Source organism: Sinocyclocheilus grahami, unplaced genomic scaffold, assembly GCF_001515645.1.
Source record: "Sinocyclocheilus grahami isolate Dianchi unplaced genomic scaffold, SAMN03320097.WGS_v1.1 scaffold25.1, whole genome shotgun sequence".
Classification (NCBI taxonomy): domain Eukaryota; kingdom Metazoa; phylum Chordata; class Actinopteri; order Cypriniformes; family Cyprinidae; genus Sinocyclocheilus; species Sinocyclocheilus grahami.
The window spans coordinates 4864218-4880617 of NW_015505204.1; the positions used below are offsets into that span (position 1 = coordinate 4864218).

Here is a 16400-nt window from a genome sequence, read left to right on the forward strand (position 1 = left end):
AGAAAACTCATGGTCATTTATTTTTTGCTCTATTCTCAAATACAGTTATTTTACGCAGTGCATATATGCATTATATATATATCTAACTGAACAACTATTAAAACACAATCTATAAAATATTTTATGTAGCCCAATAATTTAAAGGGATTTTATGGAAGCTTGTTTCCTCCATGGGATAAAAAATTGAAGGTTTGAAGGTATTTGTGACTTCTTTTCTCACAATTCTGAGAACAAAAATATTGTGAGATATAAAGTTAGAATTGCGACATATAAACTTGCAATTCTGAGAAAAAAAAAAGGTTGTGATAGTAAGATACATACTCGCAATTGCAAGAAAGTCTTATCAGAAGTCTAGGTGATGCATTTGTACCAAAAAAACAAAAAACTATGTGTGTGGCGGTATGTGTTACGCATAGTAAGCATAGAGGAAGATGTTGATGCACATGAGAATGATGGCATTGACACAACAGAAACGAGACCAGAAGGGATCTTCTCTGGTGCTGTGAATTATAGGAGGTGGTGTCCCGGTTGCAAATCGTCCAGGTCGAGGGCTACAGAACCCAGTGGTGCGTACACACTTACCCCTGCACACAGACTCACAGCCTAAACAAAAATGCTGAATGTGAAATTAACTAGCAAGGGAGCTGTACAGTGATAGTATCAAATGGTAATACCATAGTGCTTTGTTCTATACTAGAGTACTGAATGATTGCATGTTCATAAACTATGGGATTTACATGCTTTCTAAGGTTCTTGAAGGAATACCAAAAACCTGAAAACCTGACTTACAGTACTTAAAAGGCTTTATAGCTGATTTAAATCACATATTGCATGATTGCATGCTGAGACATTAATTTTAAACTTCATTACAATTTTCTAACGTTGTGTTTGGTAAAATAATCCACTGCATGCAGTAAGCTTTCATTCAAAACCAAGAAAATGACAATTGGTATATCTCAGTTCCTTGTGTGTGTTCTCACGCATATAATACACTTTTGTTTTGTCAACTGATACATATATGTAGAACAGCACCACACCCTGATGAATAGGCCACAACAATCCTCATGAGATCTATCATGCTGTAAACTCCTTACACACCTCCGTTCTGTATTAGGAAACTGGATTAGTGTGTGTTTGACTACTTGTGAAGTCCAAAATGTCCTCACTATTCAAAAATGTCCTTATTAATATAGTGACTAGTCCTCACTAGTTTATGAGGCTTGCTGTATAAATCAGCCAAATCATGTTTCTATTTAAAACTAGTTATATTAAGGGCTAGAGTTCTGTTTAGGTGATAGAAAATATCACTAAACCCAATTTAAAAACAATGGAAGTCTATGAGATGTCCTCACTAATATCATGAAACAAATGTGTGTTCCATACCGTCTGTCCTGCAGCTAAGAGTAGCTACTTTCTGTACAGGTATTTCTCTCTCGGTGCTGTTATGTAAAGTCCACCAGGTAAGATTATGTGTCTGAAACCAAATCAAACACAAGCCACTTGAGACATGATATACCGTATACTATGGGGTTTTATTGAATTTAGTAAATCAATTAAATTTCAAACAAATCTCAAAGGAAGGGATTGATTAAGAATTCTACGAGTACAATTAAGAGTATACTATAGTATACTAAGAGAATAGCATAGTATACTGGGGGGCTATAAATACTGTCGAGGCTAGGGTATCTTTGAAATGGCATACTACTATACTATTTTTTATTGTTTCTGCAGTATATAATGCACAGGTTTTTTTTCTGAATATTTAATTCTGTAGCCTGTAATGCAATTCACTTGACCGAACCTTTCATTTCCAGTCAAACAAATGAAGTGAAATTAATATCAGCAATGATTTAAGCTATTTGAGAGTTGAGACAATTTTGAACAAAACTGTAGCAAAATAAACCAGTAAATTGCAGAATTAAACATGCTTGCAATGAGGTAATGTGGCAACAATGTAGCATATTGCACTACTGTTTGCATAATGCAAAACTGTTTCACATACTGCATCAAGTACAGTACTATTTAAGTCTGATGTCAGTAAGGTTTTACTGAAAGAAATTAACACTATATTTAGCAAAGATGCATTAAAGGGTTAGTGCACCCAAAAATGAAAATTAGCCTGTGGTTTACTCACCCTCGAGGCATCCTAGGTGTATATGACTTTCTTCTTTCAGACAAATCCATTCGGAGTTATATTAATAATTGTCCTGGCTATTCCAAACGTTATTGTTGCAGTGGGTGGGTGTTTCTGTTGAACAGTCAAAAGACGTCAAATAAAGTGCGTGCATCCATAATAAAACGTGCCTCACGTGGCCCTGGGGGGTGAATAAAGATCTCCTGTAGTGAATCCATGCGATTTTTAAAAAAAGATACCCATATTTCAAACGTAATAAACACTTCTCTCTCACTTTATCTAACTGTCATAAGCGGAAGCAGTTCCGGCGGATGACGTAGGACGTCAGTGTTTTGCGTGATTAGTGACGAACACGGAGAGAGCACAAAACAAAACGCCGGTCACGAATTAGGCCCTGTCCCAAATGGCACACTTCATGTGCACTTTCACCCCTTGTCCAAATACCCACACTTGCGTTCTTGGCCACTTGAGAGCGCGTGCACGCGACAGGAAGTAAGTGCGCAAGACTGTCCCAGGTCTTAAAAACGCCAGAGCGCTGTGCCCTTAACGCACACTATCTCGAATACTGCTCCGGAGCGCTATTCGAGGCTTAGTGTATCCCATCATGCATCATATTCTGGAAATAAATCGTGAGACTTTTTGCCGAGATCTCGCGAGAGGTCACGGAAACCTTTCCAATGCAAGTTAAATATTAATATAATAATTAGATATTACATATAATTTGGTAGAAAAACAGTGTTTTTACGTTTTATTGGTGCAAAGATGAGTAGTGGTGATATTTATTTTGTACAACATTTGCAACTGCTTTTTATCACTTAATTAGAAGCACCACAAATTTAAATTGTCATGTTATAGGGACTACTGAACAGACATTTAGAAGTTGATTTTAAAATGCAAAGTATTTAAAATTAAAATTAAAATAAAGCTATGTAAACACTTGCATTTTTACAACACTACAAGTGTGTCCCATCAGGTAATGAAAAGTTCCACACACACTTGTGGTCTTCATCCTCACTTGAACACTTGGGCCAAATACAGGAAATACGTCATATAAGTGGTCAAGTGCAATGACCGCAAGTGTGGGTATTTGGACAAGGCATCAGTCTTGAGGACTTACAATGGCTGCTGCGTGCGCGTGTCCGTTAAGTCCACGAGACCGTAGGGTGTCCCATTCGTCATTTTAGCGTTCAGAAGGGTGCTCACGAGCGCCCCCTTTGCAGCCGCTATGTGCCCGCGATGCGCACTTCTGCTGAGCCCGCAAGCCTGCGAGCTACGCAGCCGACTTCTACCCGGCAGTCAAAGCGCCATTACATCACGAAAGTGCGGACTCTGAGGAAGACCGGGAGGGTTTAGGGTGCCATTTGGGACAGGGCCTTAGAAGTACAAACCAAGGATTTGTAAAGAAAAATGTTGGAGGATTTCGATATAAGCCAAGAGGAGACTGGTTTTCCTTCGCTAAAGTAAGGAAACTTTGCTTCCTTTGCTCCTGTGAACAAACTCGCTAGACTAGCATATATCAGAGGCGCGTGCTGCCCACACGTCCTGCGTCATCCGCCCGGAACGGCTTCCACGTACGACAGAGAGCGGAAGTGAGAGAAAAGTTTGAATTCTGTCAGGACCACTATCGTCAAAGATGATTGACAATTAGCATACAGTTTGGATTGGCGGTATGGTTCCGTTCTGGGCAAGAACTCCCTGCGCATCCATGCAGCCTAGCATGGATGAGAGCAGGGAGAGCAGCGATAACCCCCCCCAGGGTAAACAGAACAGAACCAACATAAATGTATTGCAGATATCGTTAAAGTTCAATAATGTTATGTACACATTTTAGAATTAGTCTGATTCAAAGGAGAATCAGAAGGCTGAATCCTGACTGACAGAGGAGGAGCTGGGGATGGAGGAGGGTAATTAGCTATTGAGCAATGCGAAAACTGCTGATACTACTGCTTGACCTTATGTGTGAATACTTAGATAGGTGTCGTATTCCCATAGGTTGATGGGGATCAGCTGAGAGTCAGCTGATGCGAGCTTGACTAACGTGACCTGCCAGAACTAACGCTACGCTAGATTTACGTTTGAAATATTGATATTTTTCTTACAAAAACGCATGGATTCGCTACAGGAGGCCTTTATTCATGCCCCGTAGCCATGTGAGGCACGTTTTATTATGGATGCGCGCACTCTATTTGACGTCTTTTGGACTGTTCAACAGAAACACCCGCCTACTGCAATGATAATGCTTGGAAGAGCCAGGACAATTTTTAATATAATAATTATTATAATAATAATAATTAAAATTTAATATAATATCCAATACCTCTGATTGGATTCATCTGAAAGAAGAAAGTCATATACACCTAGGATGCCTCGAGGGTGAGTAAAACACATTTTCATTTTTGGGTGCACTAACCCTTTAAATTATTTAAAAGTGACAGTAAAGACATTTATGATGTCACAAAAGATTTCCATTTCAAATAAATGCTGCTCTTTTAAACATTCTATTCATGAAAGAATCCAGTTTCCACAAAAATATTAGGCAGCTCAACTGTTTTTAACTTTGATAATAAGAAATGTGTCTTGAGCATTTTAGTATGATTTCTGAAGGATCATGTGACACTGAAGACTGGAGTAATGATGCTGAAAATTCAAAATATAAATAAAATAATAATAATAAAATATAATTAATATATTTTATTATTAATTATAAAATATAATTAATAATAAAATATATTAAATTAGAAGACAGTTATTTCCAATTGTAACAATATTTCATAACATTACAGTCTTCAGTGTATTTTAGGTCAAAAAATGCAGCATTGGTTAAGGGACTTCTTACAAAAACATTTAAAAAAAAAAAAACTTACTGACTCCAAACTTTTGAAAGGTAGTAAACACCATTCTGAACAAAGTCAAAGTCTAAAGGTCAGAAAAGGAGCTACAAGAATTATTATTATTTTTTTATATTTGTTAATAATTCTTATTTTTTTAAATCTATGAAAGCATTACCTGGCATAAATGCTATTACCTGTTCGTCGGTGGGTGGAGGGGTCAGTAGACTGATCACCACCACAACAATAACAGTCAGGGCACAGAGTATGATGGCAAAGTGCAGGTAGTGTACACTCCTCAAGACAGAGGGAGCAGGGTCAAAAACACCACAGCGAGGGGGAGGAAACACAAACTCTAGAACCATCCTCGTCAATCCCACCGCTAGACCCACCATCAAGCCCCAGAATGCTCCCTGCTTACAAAATACCAAACAAACACACATGAGGAAAACTCTTCAGGAAACCTCTTAGCATTTACGTTTATGAATTTGGCAGACACTTTTATCCACAACTTGCAGTGCATTTAAGATACACATTTGATCGGTTTCTTGGGAATTGAACCCATGACCTAGGCGTTGCGAGAGTCATGCACTACTGTTAGTGATAGGAAGACTTATCATTCTCTGGTGCTCTACATACCAACAGTGGTGTTCCTTTTACTCAGTGTGTTATATGAGCGTGGGAGACTGTTAAACTAATAATATTTTTAAACATTTCAGGTATCTTGAGAGGATGCACTAAATGAACTCTGAGCTGAGATTCCTGACGTGACAGGCTCTTATGTGCTTTTTTAATGTACTAAAGGGTGGAGTGAGGTGTGAAAGTCCCTTGACAAACAGCAATTCCTGTGAAGCATGTCATATTTCAGTTATATTTATTCAAGTGTTTTGCCAAAAATGTGTTGCGTGTAAAGACAGTAGATATGAACTATTATGTAAGTTAAACTGATTTTATTCTTGTACATTTTGTGTCACTGACTCACACGGATGCACTTACACAAATACGTTCACTGTAACGATTTATTTCTTACCCAATGAATGTCACCTGGCCAGTTTTAGTTTCTTTAGGCAGGCTTCTTTTTTGGGGGGGTGGGGGGACATTAGCTTTCGCCATAACATGGCCTAACCTTAAACCAATGTTAAAGTTCTCTACTTACTGGCTTTTTTTCCAGAGCAATTATACTTGTCTGAGATCTCACAAACTAAAATGGGTATTTCCTTTTTGCTATGGGGGACGGAGGATAACTTTGCACTAAATTACCCTTCAGGGTACAAACGAACAGGCATTTTAAAATCCCACCCTTCCAGTTTTAAAGCTCTTAAATGTTTAATTTGACAGGTTTTGTTAAACAGCCTGGCTAACAGCTAATCTTTTGCTAAGTTACAGACAATGTGAGCCGATACGGTCACTCTAATGCAGTCAATGAGAAAACTGCAGTTTTGTTCTTTGTAAAACATCCAAGATAATCAGCCTGGTACACCACAATCCTTCTGAAACATTCATTCTAAGCATATTTTTCAAAACACATTGGGTTTGGGGGGATTTCACAGAATCGAACAAATCACATGACCTTTTTTTCTGCATTGTCACACAATGTTTCTCCTGTTCTAAGTATATATCTTGTTTATTCCCAGCAAAGAGATCTATCTCTTTGTATCTATCTCTATAGATACAAATCTATCTCTATCTACCTATCTATCTATCCTTTTCACTGTAACATTATTATACTAATAAACAGGATAGAAGACCACTGTCACACGCATTTGGAAAGATTTTACTGAATGAAAAAATAAAATGCAGCTTAGACACGGGTGTGACTTATCAATGTGTTTTCCATTTCAAAAACACAATATATAATGACTCAGCGACACCAATAAAATGGCTTATATTAAGGTGTGACCTACTTTCTGTACAATAAAAGTATCTATCTTATCAATCACTTCCAAGTGAAAGTTACGCTCTCTTTTGCTCTCATTCAGACATGTACTCACTCTTTGTGTGTTTTAACAGACAAATACACACACCCTCACTAATGTGCTACATTAAAATAGGCAGACATTCCTTCTTCACGAGAGAGAAGTGGTTTCTTCGAATGCATGTGAGTGTTTAATTTTGGTATGTCAATATGTACATAGTCTAAGTGAGGCCTCAGACTGTGTTTATGTGTGTGCATTACCGCCTCATTAGTTCTTTTCCAGAAAACAGCCATTACAAAAATGGCAGTAACAGGAGGGGCTAGATAGCTGGTTACTGACTGGATGTAAACATACAGCTGACCGCTGTTAGCACTCTGAAGAATCGGGATCCAAACCACGCTAATCACCACCAAAATAACAGTCACTATCCTGGGAAAACAAATGGACATACATTTTATGATCATCTTCAGTTTCAACCACAGTGGAAAATGAAAGTCATTATGTTAATGACTTTAAAGTTAAGTTCTACTACAAAATCTAAATCCTATTGGACCCTATTAGTAATATTTGCTGATTAATTTATATTATTCACTATTAGTCTTCTTCCATTTTCTAGTTCTATAAATACATATTTGTGGTTTTATTTCCATTTAAATAGATCTCAACCCAATGACAGGGCATAAATATTAGCTAATCTAAACGATTAATCTACCCCTCGATGTCTAACTCATACTGCATTTTTGAGGCTATGAATCATTTCTACATTCTTTCATGTAAGTGCTTTTGAAAAAAAAAACACCATGATGTTGGATCTTAGACAAGTAACCTTTATGCATTACACAATGATTAATGATTTTAAATAGTAAACACCTGCCAACTAGCAGCAGCTCCTTCTCACTAGCACCTCTTCGATACTTCTTCCAGATGTCCATGGTGAAGAGGGTGCTACTGCTGTTAAAGATGGAGGTCAGTGATGACATTAAAGCGGCCATCATTACAGCGATCATTAACCCCCTGAGGCCTGGAACACACATGTACAATTGCATGTTTTATGCTAAAAAGACCATGCCATGGACTATGCATTTGGTAAAGTACATGTTAACAATTCAAACATATACACAATTTGAAAAAGCAAAAAGTGATTCTGATTACCGCTGGGCATGAGCTCGATGACCAGTTTTGGAAAAGCAATGTTGGAACAGCCCACCTCTGCACCACACACCTTTACACACTCTTCAGGGTCAACGCAAGCCACTGTGTCTGGGGAAAAAAAGATGCAATGATGTAGTTTATGTATATGTATATGTATACATATATATGTGTGTGTGTGTATATATATATATATATATATATATATATATATATATATATAGAGATACAGTGCCTTGCGAAAGTATTCACACCCCTTCCATTTTTTTCACGTTTTGTTGCTGCCTTAGGCTAAACTTCTTTAAATTACTTTTTTTTCCACACATCTACACTCCATACACCATATTGACAAAGCAAAAACAGAATTCTCACAACTTCGTAAATTTATTTTAAAAAAAAAAAGCACATTGCATAAATATCCATGCCCTTAACTAAATATTTAGCTCAAGCACCTTTACAGCCTCAACACTTTTTTGTTTGATGCGACAAGCTTTGCTGATCAGCATTTGGAAATTATCTGCCATTCATCTCCTCGCCTCTTCACCTCTCAAGCTCTGTCATGTTGGATGGGCGCAGACACACATTTTCAGGTTTCTCAAGAAATATTTGATTGGGTTCTAATTGGGATTGAAAGGCCACTCAAGGACATTCACAGAGTTGTCTATAAGCCATTCTCGCTGTGTGCTTAAGGTCATTGTCCTGTTGGAAGGTGAACCTTCTGTCCAGTCTGAGGTTCTGAATGCTCTGGACTAGGTTTTCTTTAGGGCTATCTCAATATTTTGGTGCATTGAGCTTTTCTTCTACTCTTCCACACTAACTAAAGCCCTTCTCCATCAATTGCTCAGTTTGGCCAAGAGGCCAGCTCTAGGAAGAGTCCTGGTTGTTTCAAACTTCTTCCATTAAGGGTAACAGAGACTACGTCTACATGCTTCTGTGACCCTTCAATGAAGCAGACTTTCTTTCTGAATTCTTCCCCAGATATGTGGCTTGACGCAAACCTGTTTCTGAGCTCTACAGGCAGTTCTTTTGACCACAGGGCTTGTTTTTTGCTCTGATATGCATTAACCACTGTTAGACCTTTTATTAAGACATGTGTGTGCCTTTCCAGATCATACCCATTCAACTGAATTTGCCACAGGTTAACTTCACTTGAAGTGTAGTAACATCTACAAGCAATATGAATTAGGGCTGTGCAATATATCGAAATATCGCAAATGTACATATCGCAATATGCATATTGCTACAGTTTGCAATATTTGGGGACATGAACAAAAGACAAAGAGAAAATCACTCACTGCTCTTACCTAAATAACATTTGTAGCTTAAATAAGAATCAGTGCATATTGAATTCAATGAGTAAATTCTATACGCAGTGTTTTATTTTTCCTTTTTATTATTCAGTTCCTAAACTCATGTTAAAATGATTACACTATAATGTTAAAATGAAATTGTTATGTAATGCTTGAGTAAAACACTACCATTCACTTTCAGAAGTTGTTGTAGGGGTGCTTTCTTATTAGAATCATAATGAGCTTTATTCACCACTTAAGTGTGCGCAAACACAAGGAATTTGTTGTGGTTGTACAGGAACTCTTGGTACATACATACATACAAATAACCATATATATATGACATAAGATAGTTATAGAAGTTCACAGAACTGACTCTGAAACTGACTTCGCCGAAAAAACTGTTTCATCTGAGCACGTGGTACTTTAAGCATTATCGTATCGCAAATAGTTTTTTAATTAATTTAATGAGTTATCGCATGTCACATTTTTCTCCAATATCGCACAGCCCCAATATGAATGCTCTTGAGCTAAATTTCAACTGTCCCAGATAAGGGTATGAGTACTTATACAATGGAATCATTTAAAGCTGCAGTCCGTAAATTTTGCCTCTTTGTCGCCATCTCGTTTGAAAACCTGCAATTGCAGCTGTAATTATTTTCCTTGCGTGGGTTGTGCGCCGGCGCGGCTACAGCGCGGATGAAGTATGTGTGGCAATCAGTCAGCGCAGTGTGGATATTTACTGTACTTCGCAATCACAGATTCTAGCCAATGTCTTGGAATATATGACCCAAATAAGAATTTTCACAGAATATTGTCATCTGAACAAGTAAATAACAAGTCTGCCACGTTTGTTCTGACCAACTGAGGAAAAAAGCATTACAATTAATCTAAAGATCGGTTAGCTCATATCACATCAAACCATGCAAATTATTATTATTGTTATACTTTATTCTCAAATTATTAATGTTAACAACATTAGCATTGCCTATAGTGTGTATTAGCGTATAGATTTCAATTTCTGTACAGTCTAATCTCTTAATTGTCATACCACTCGAATTTCATATTAAGAAATTATTTTAACCCAAAAAGCAAATTATGCTCTCTTCAAACTGGTTGTCTTTAAAATTCAAATCTTGTGTAATCCCAGGCTATCTGTAATCAGAAGCACATTTAAAACTGGAATATAATTTAATTTCATTCACATGTGTTTCATAAACACATAGTCCTTTCCGGATTACAATCCGCCACATATCGCAATATGCATATTGCTACAGTTTGCAATATTTGGGGACATGAACAAAAGACAAAGAGAAAATCACTCACTGCTCTTACCTAAATAACATTTGTAGCTTAAATAAGAATCAGTGCATATTGAATTCAATGAGTAAATTCTATACGCAGTGTTTTATTTTTCCTTTTTATTATTCAGTTCCTAAACTCATGTTAAAATGATTACACTATAATGTTAAAATGAAATTGTTATGTAATGCTTGAGTAAAACACTACCATTCACTTTCAGAAGTTGTTGTAGGGGTGCTTTCTTATTAGAATCATAATGAGCTTTATTCACCACTTAAGTGTGCGCAAACACAAGGAATTTGTTGTGGTTGTACAGGAACTCTTGGTACATACATACATACAAATAACCATATATATATGACATAAGATAGTTATAGAAGTTCACAGAACTGACTCTGAAACTGACTTCGCCGAAAAAACTGTTTCATCTGAGCACGTGGTACTTTAAGCATTATCGTATCGCAAATAGTTTTTTAATTAATTTAATGAGTTATCGCATGTCACATTTTTCTCCAATATCGCACAGCCCCAATATGAATGCTCTTGAGCTAAATTTCAACTGTCCCAGATAAGGGTATGAGTACTTATACAATGGAATCATTTAAAGCTGCAGTCCGTAAATTTTGCCTCTTTGTCGCCATCTCGTTTGAAAACCTGCAATTGCAGCTGTAATTATTTTCCTTGCGTGGGTTGTGCGCCGGCGCGGCTACAGCGCGGATGAAGTATGTGTGGCAATCAGTCAGCGCAGTGTGGATATTTACTGTACTTCGCAATCACAGATTCTAGCCAATGTCTTGGAATATATGACCCAAATAAGAATTTTCACAGAATATTGTCATCTGAACAAGTAAATAACAAGTCTGCCACGTTTGTTCTGACCAACTGAGGAAAAAAGCATTACAATTAATCTAAAGATCGGTTAGCTCATATCACATCAAACCATGCAAATTATTATTATTGTTATACTTTATTCTCAAATTATTAATGTTAACAACATTAGCATTGCCTATAGTGTGTATTAGCGTATAGATTTCAATTTCTGTACAGTCTAATCTCTTAATTGTCATACCACTCGAATTTCATATTAAGAAATTATTTTAACCCAAAAAGCAAATTATGCTCTCTTCAAACTGGTTGTCTTTAAAATTCAAATCTTGTGTAATCCCAGGCTATCTGTAATCAGAAGCACATTTAAAACTGGAATATAATTTAATTTCAATAGTTTTTTAATTAATTTAATGAGTTATCGCATGTCACATTTTTCTCCAATATCGCACAGCCCCAATATGAATGCTCTTGAGCTAAATTTCAACTGTCCCAGATAAGGGTATGAGTACTTATACAATGGAATCATTTAAAGCTGCAGTCCGTAAGTTTTGCCTCTTTGTCGCCATCTCGTTTGAAAACCTGCAATTGCAGCTGTAATTATTTTCCTTGCGTGGGTTGTGCGCCGGCGCGGCTCCAGCGCGGATGAATCTAGTGTTTTGAGGAGTATGTGTGGCAATCAGTCAGCGCACCGGTGGGGATATTTACTGTACTTCGCAATCACAGATTCTAGCCAACGTCTTGGAATATATGACCCAAATAAGAATTTTCACAGAATATTGTCATCTGAACAAGTAAATAACAAGTCTGCCATGTTTGTTCTGACCAACTGAGGAAAAAAGCATTACAATTAATCTAAAGATCGGTTAGCTCATATCACATCAAACCATGCAAATTATTATTATTGTTATACTTTATTCTCAAATTATTAATGTTAACAACATTAGCATTGCCTATAGTGTGTATTAGCGTGTAGATTTCAATTTCTGTACAGTCTAATCTCTTAATTGTCATACCACTCGAATTTCATATTAAGAAATTATTTTAACCCAAAAAGCAAATTATGCTCTCTTCAAACTGGTTGTCTTTAAAATTCAAATCTTGTGTAATCCCAGGCTATCTGTAATCAGAAGCACATTTAAAACTGGAATATAATTTAATTTCATTCACATATGTTTCATAAACACATAGTCCTTTCCGGATTACAATCCGCCATCAAAATGATACATTTAATTATTCTGGCTGCTGTGAGAATCCGCCACCTGCAGGATCCTCACATGCTATAGCCTAGTAGCCGGGACAACTTCTTAGTGTTTACAGACGTGACGTAATGATGCAGCAGCATGCTCGAATTTCCCGCGAAAACCTACCCGTACCACTCAAATTAGAAAACATTATTATAAACTAACCATTGTTAATCGTGCTAAAGTAAAGCGATTGTTTTGAACACTGACTGGTTATGTACTTGCTCAAATATTGATTTAGGATAATTTTGAACCAAAAATAATGTATGGACTGCAGCTTTAAGTTTTTATTTTTAACAAATTTGCAAAGATGTTAAAACCCTGTTTTTTTGCTTTAGCATGGAGTGTAGATTGATCTGGGGAAAAAAGTAATTTAAAGCAGTTTAACACAAGACAGCAATATAACAAACCGTGAAAAAATGAATACTTTTGTAAGGTACTGTATATATATATATATATATATATATATATATATATATATATATATATATATACACACACACACACACACAGAGGAGAAAACCATGGATATGCAAAATTACTTTACAAATATTGAAATACTATCTTAAAATCTTTAGCTTAAAGGGATTCAGCTGCCAAAATCATTTAAGAATCCCTGGCCTAATTAATAAGTAAAGTAATAATAATAATAATAAGATTAAAAAAACAAACTGATACTAAATAATCAGTGACAATCATTAATGAAAATGGAAATAGTAACATACAAATCCTATATCAAACTATCAAATATATCAAACAGAAGCTGTAGCTAACTGTCTGAATAGCAGGATATATAAAACCATTGCTAGAAGAAGAAAAAATGCACATTAATACAAATGGATTAAGAATAAAGTTCTTGTGGCACCTTCCATGTGTGACAACTAGCCCCAGGAGTCAATTTAAGTGTCTGCCTACTTATACAAAGTCAGGGGGGAGGAAATAGGAAGTGTTTCTTTTACCTTCTTTGGTTTCCTGCAACTTTTTTCTTCCCGGATACCCCGCCCAAACCCACGTAACTGTTGACTGACTCAACCGTGTAACATTCGGCTGCTCACGCAACCAGACATCCAGCCTCTTCCTCTTTCCAGCTCCACAGAAGCAGGACACGGTAACACAAAGCCCCACAGGACTTTACTGGACAACAAACTCAGGACATTATTTCTATCGGGAGACGTGGAAAAAAGTTTTGTTTAACTTGCAACCCTCTGGTGAACAACCCGGAAGCTTGTTTTTTCGTCGGCGTCGGAGGTTTCCAGGGTTCATGCTTTTGTGGAAGACCCTAAACTCGGATCCAGTCGGTCTGGCTGCAGTCTGTTGCGCGTATGTGTGTGTGTGTGTGTGTGTGTGTGTGTGTATTTGCCCCTCCCGGTCAGGTGACTGAGGTGTGTCTAATCACTAGTGCCTGTGGAGATGCTTTTGTTCAATTCTACCTGTTGGTTAACTGAAAGATGATCTCCGGCTCAGCGGTCAACTGCGTCCTGTACTGAAGTAGGACTCTGCTCGGGGAACATGATCAAATAACATGAGGCATCTTTTATAACTTTAAGAAACAATATCGCCTTTATTTTTATGAAAAAACGAGCTTTTTGGAGCCACTTTAGTTTTGACAAGAAAAAAATCGGTCTCACTTTACCATGGAAACCCTTTACCTCGATTGCAAAAGGAGTTTTCTAGAAGTTAACAACCTTTACTAAGAGTTTTGATACTTTTCTGGGATTATAGTGACACTTAAATAATAATAACGAGAAGAAATAAGAACTTTAATTCGGTTTGTGTGTGGAAACGCGATGGCTCTCTCTCAGGTTCAGTGTCTTGATGACAATCATGTGAACTGGCGTCTGAATGAATCCAAACCGGAGTTTTTTTACAGCGAGGATCAGCGGCTCGCGCTTGAAGCGCTTATTACGAAAGGACGCGACGCGTTTGACGCCCATGTGAAAGCGCACGAGCTGCGTCCTTTCCTGTCGGAACCCGAACTCGAGTGGTTGCGTCGGAGCATAGAAGAGTATAAACCCGGTTCTGAGCATCACAAACCAGATGGTACGACAGAGGGAGAGGACGGTGCGATTTCATTGCAGTATTGGCCGGACCGCTCTGATACCTCCATACCGAATCTGGACCTCGGATGGCCAGACTGCAATTCTTACCGCGGAGTGACGCGCGTCAATGTGTTCACGCAACCGCCAGTGGACGGGCAGACGACGCATATAAAAGAGGTTGTGAGAAAGGCCATCGCGCAAGCACAGAAGGTGGGTAATCTAGAGAAACTTGAAAAGGACGATTGTATGGTCAGTCAGCCACAGAAACACTGTACACTCTCAAAAAGAACCGTTCTTACCCGGTTCTTTGTGTAGGCTCTTCTGTGAGTATGGTGCAAAATCGTGAACGCAACCCAGTTTTGGCAAATGTCAATTATTTTAACCACAAGAGATTTGGTTTCAGATTTGTGATATGTAAAACTATACTAAATTGCATAATGACAGCGTTCACTTATTTTGACTGTGTCGTCCAAAACTTATGCTGAAGCAGCCGTCGGTTGCTATGGTTACACAAGGTCAAAGCGATTTCTGTTCTCAGATCCTGACAAACTTGTAGTCTAGTGTCTTGTGGTTACAGAAACCATACATATCTATGTCTGAAACGTTCTTGGGAAAACATTTCTGAACTTATGGAAAATTAACATTCATTTCTTGATGTTTCATCATAATAGTTTCTTCAGAACAGCTTATAAGTGCAATGAACAATAATACAATTTAATTGTGGACCTCAAAAAGTGTAAAACATTTTTTGGTCAAAAGTGTTAAAGGGGTCATATGACGTTGCTAAAAAGAACATTATTTGGTGTAATGAAATGTGTTTATGCGGTTTAAGGTAAAAAAACACACATTATTTTCCACATACTGTACATTATTGTTTCTCCTCTATGCCCTGCCTTTTTGAAACGCGTCGATTTTTACAAAGCTCATCGGTCTGAAAAGCGAGGTGTGCTGTGATTGGCCAGCTATCCAGTGCGTTGTGATTGGCCGAATACCTCAAGCGTGTGACGGAAATGTTACGCCCCTCCCAGACTGTTGATGCCGTGTCCGGCCGGAGTGACGAGACAAAAACATTAAAACCCATTATAATCGAGGCATTTGTTGCATCCAGTGGGGACATAATTATGGATTATAATGACGTATACTGTCTTTTTACGCGTTGCGTTGCGTTGCATCGCGCCGCGTAAACATAAACCCATGTCTGCATTTGTGATCGGAAAAATGACAAACAACAAGCCCTACTCTACACGGCCCAAAAAACTCGCTTTAAATATAAAAAAATATAAAAACTCTTTAAATATAAAAAAACGTACTTGCAGTCCGTGAGTCAGAACAGCCGGCATTGTAGTCTACTCTACCAGGATCAGGAAACGGTCCTCCATAAAATGTGCTGCACACATCTGAATATTTGGGTTGAAGTGTTCTGGAACAGTGTTGTAAATACAACTTAACCACTGATTTCTAGTCGTGTCCGTTTTTGGAAGACCAAACAAAGTAGTTTCACTTTCACAACGAAACACAGCGTCACACATGACGGCCTAGAGTTAGCAGAGGCCGGGGGCTAGCTTGAGAACGGCGCGGCCGGCGGATTCAACGAAGGAGCATCCGGAGGGCTTGCGGCAAACACATGTGATGACCCCGGGCTGGACTCCGCTTCGTCCACGGTGAAAGCCGATC

General features: G+C 37.8%; 2 protein-coding genes across 3 annotated transcripts in view; one reads left to right on the forward strand and one right to left on the reverse strand.

Annotated features, from left to right (window-relative positions):
* Nucleotides 1-307: 307 nt before the first annotated feature.
* The window catches only part of slc5a10 (solute carrier family 5 member 10), a 36232-nt gene continuing 20139 nt past the window's right edge, over nt 308-16400 (reverse strand). Inside the window, exons 10-15 of the mRNA XM_016249793.1 lie at nt 8031-8138; nt 7749-7899; nt 7139-7307; nt 5160-5375; nt 1384-1474; nt 308-603 (exon numbers count right to left, since the gene is read on the reverse strand). Coding sequence (XP_016105279.1) covers nt 407-603; nt 1384-1474; nt 5160-5375; nt 7139-7307; nt 7749-7899; nt 8031-8138 — 932 coding nt within the window. The 3' untranslated portion in view covers nt 308-406. The remainder of the gene's footprint in view (nt 604-1383; nt 1475-5159; nt 5376-7138; nt 7308-7748; nt 7900-8030; nt 8139-16400) is intronic.
* Nucleotides 13654-16400, forward strand: part of fam83gb (family with sequence similarity 83 member Gb) — an 8999-nt gene continuing 6252 nt past the window's right edge. The window contains exon 1 of one of the 2 annotated variants that reach the window (XR_001606263.1): nt 13654-14936. Coding sequence is in view for 1 of the 2 variants with exons in the window: in XM_016249780.1 (XP_016105266.1) it covers nt 14475-14936 (462 nt within the window). In the remaining variant the exon portion in view is untranslated. The remainder of the gene's footprint in view (nt 14937-16400) is intronic. The other variant, XM_016249780.1, reaches the window with a different exon arrangement.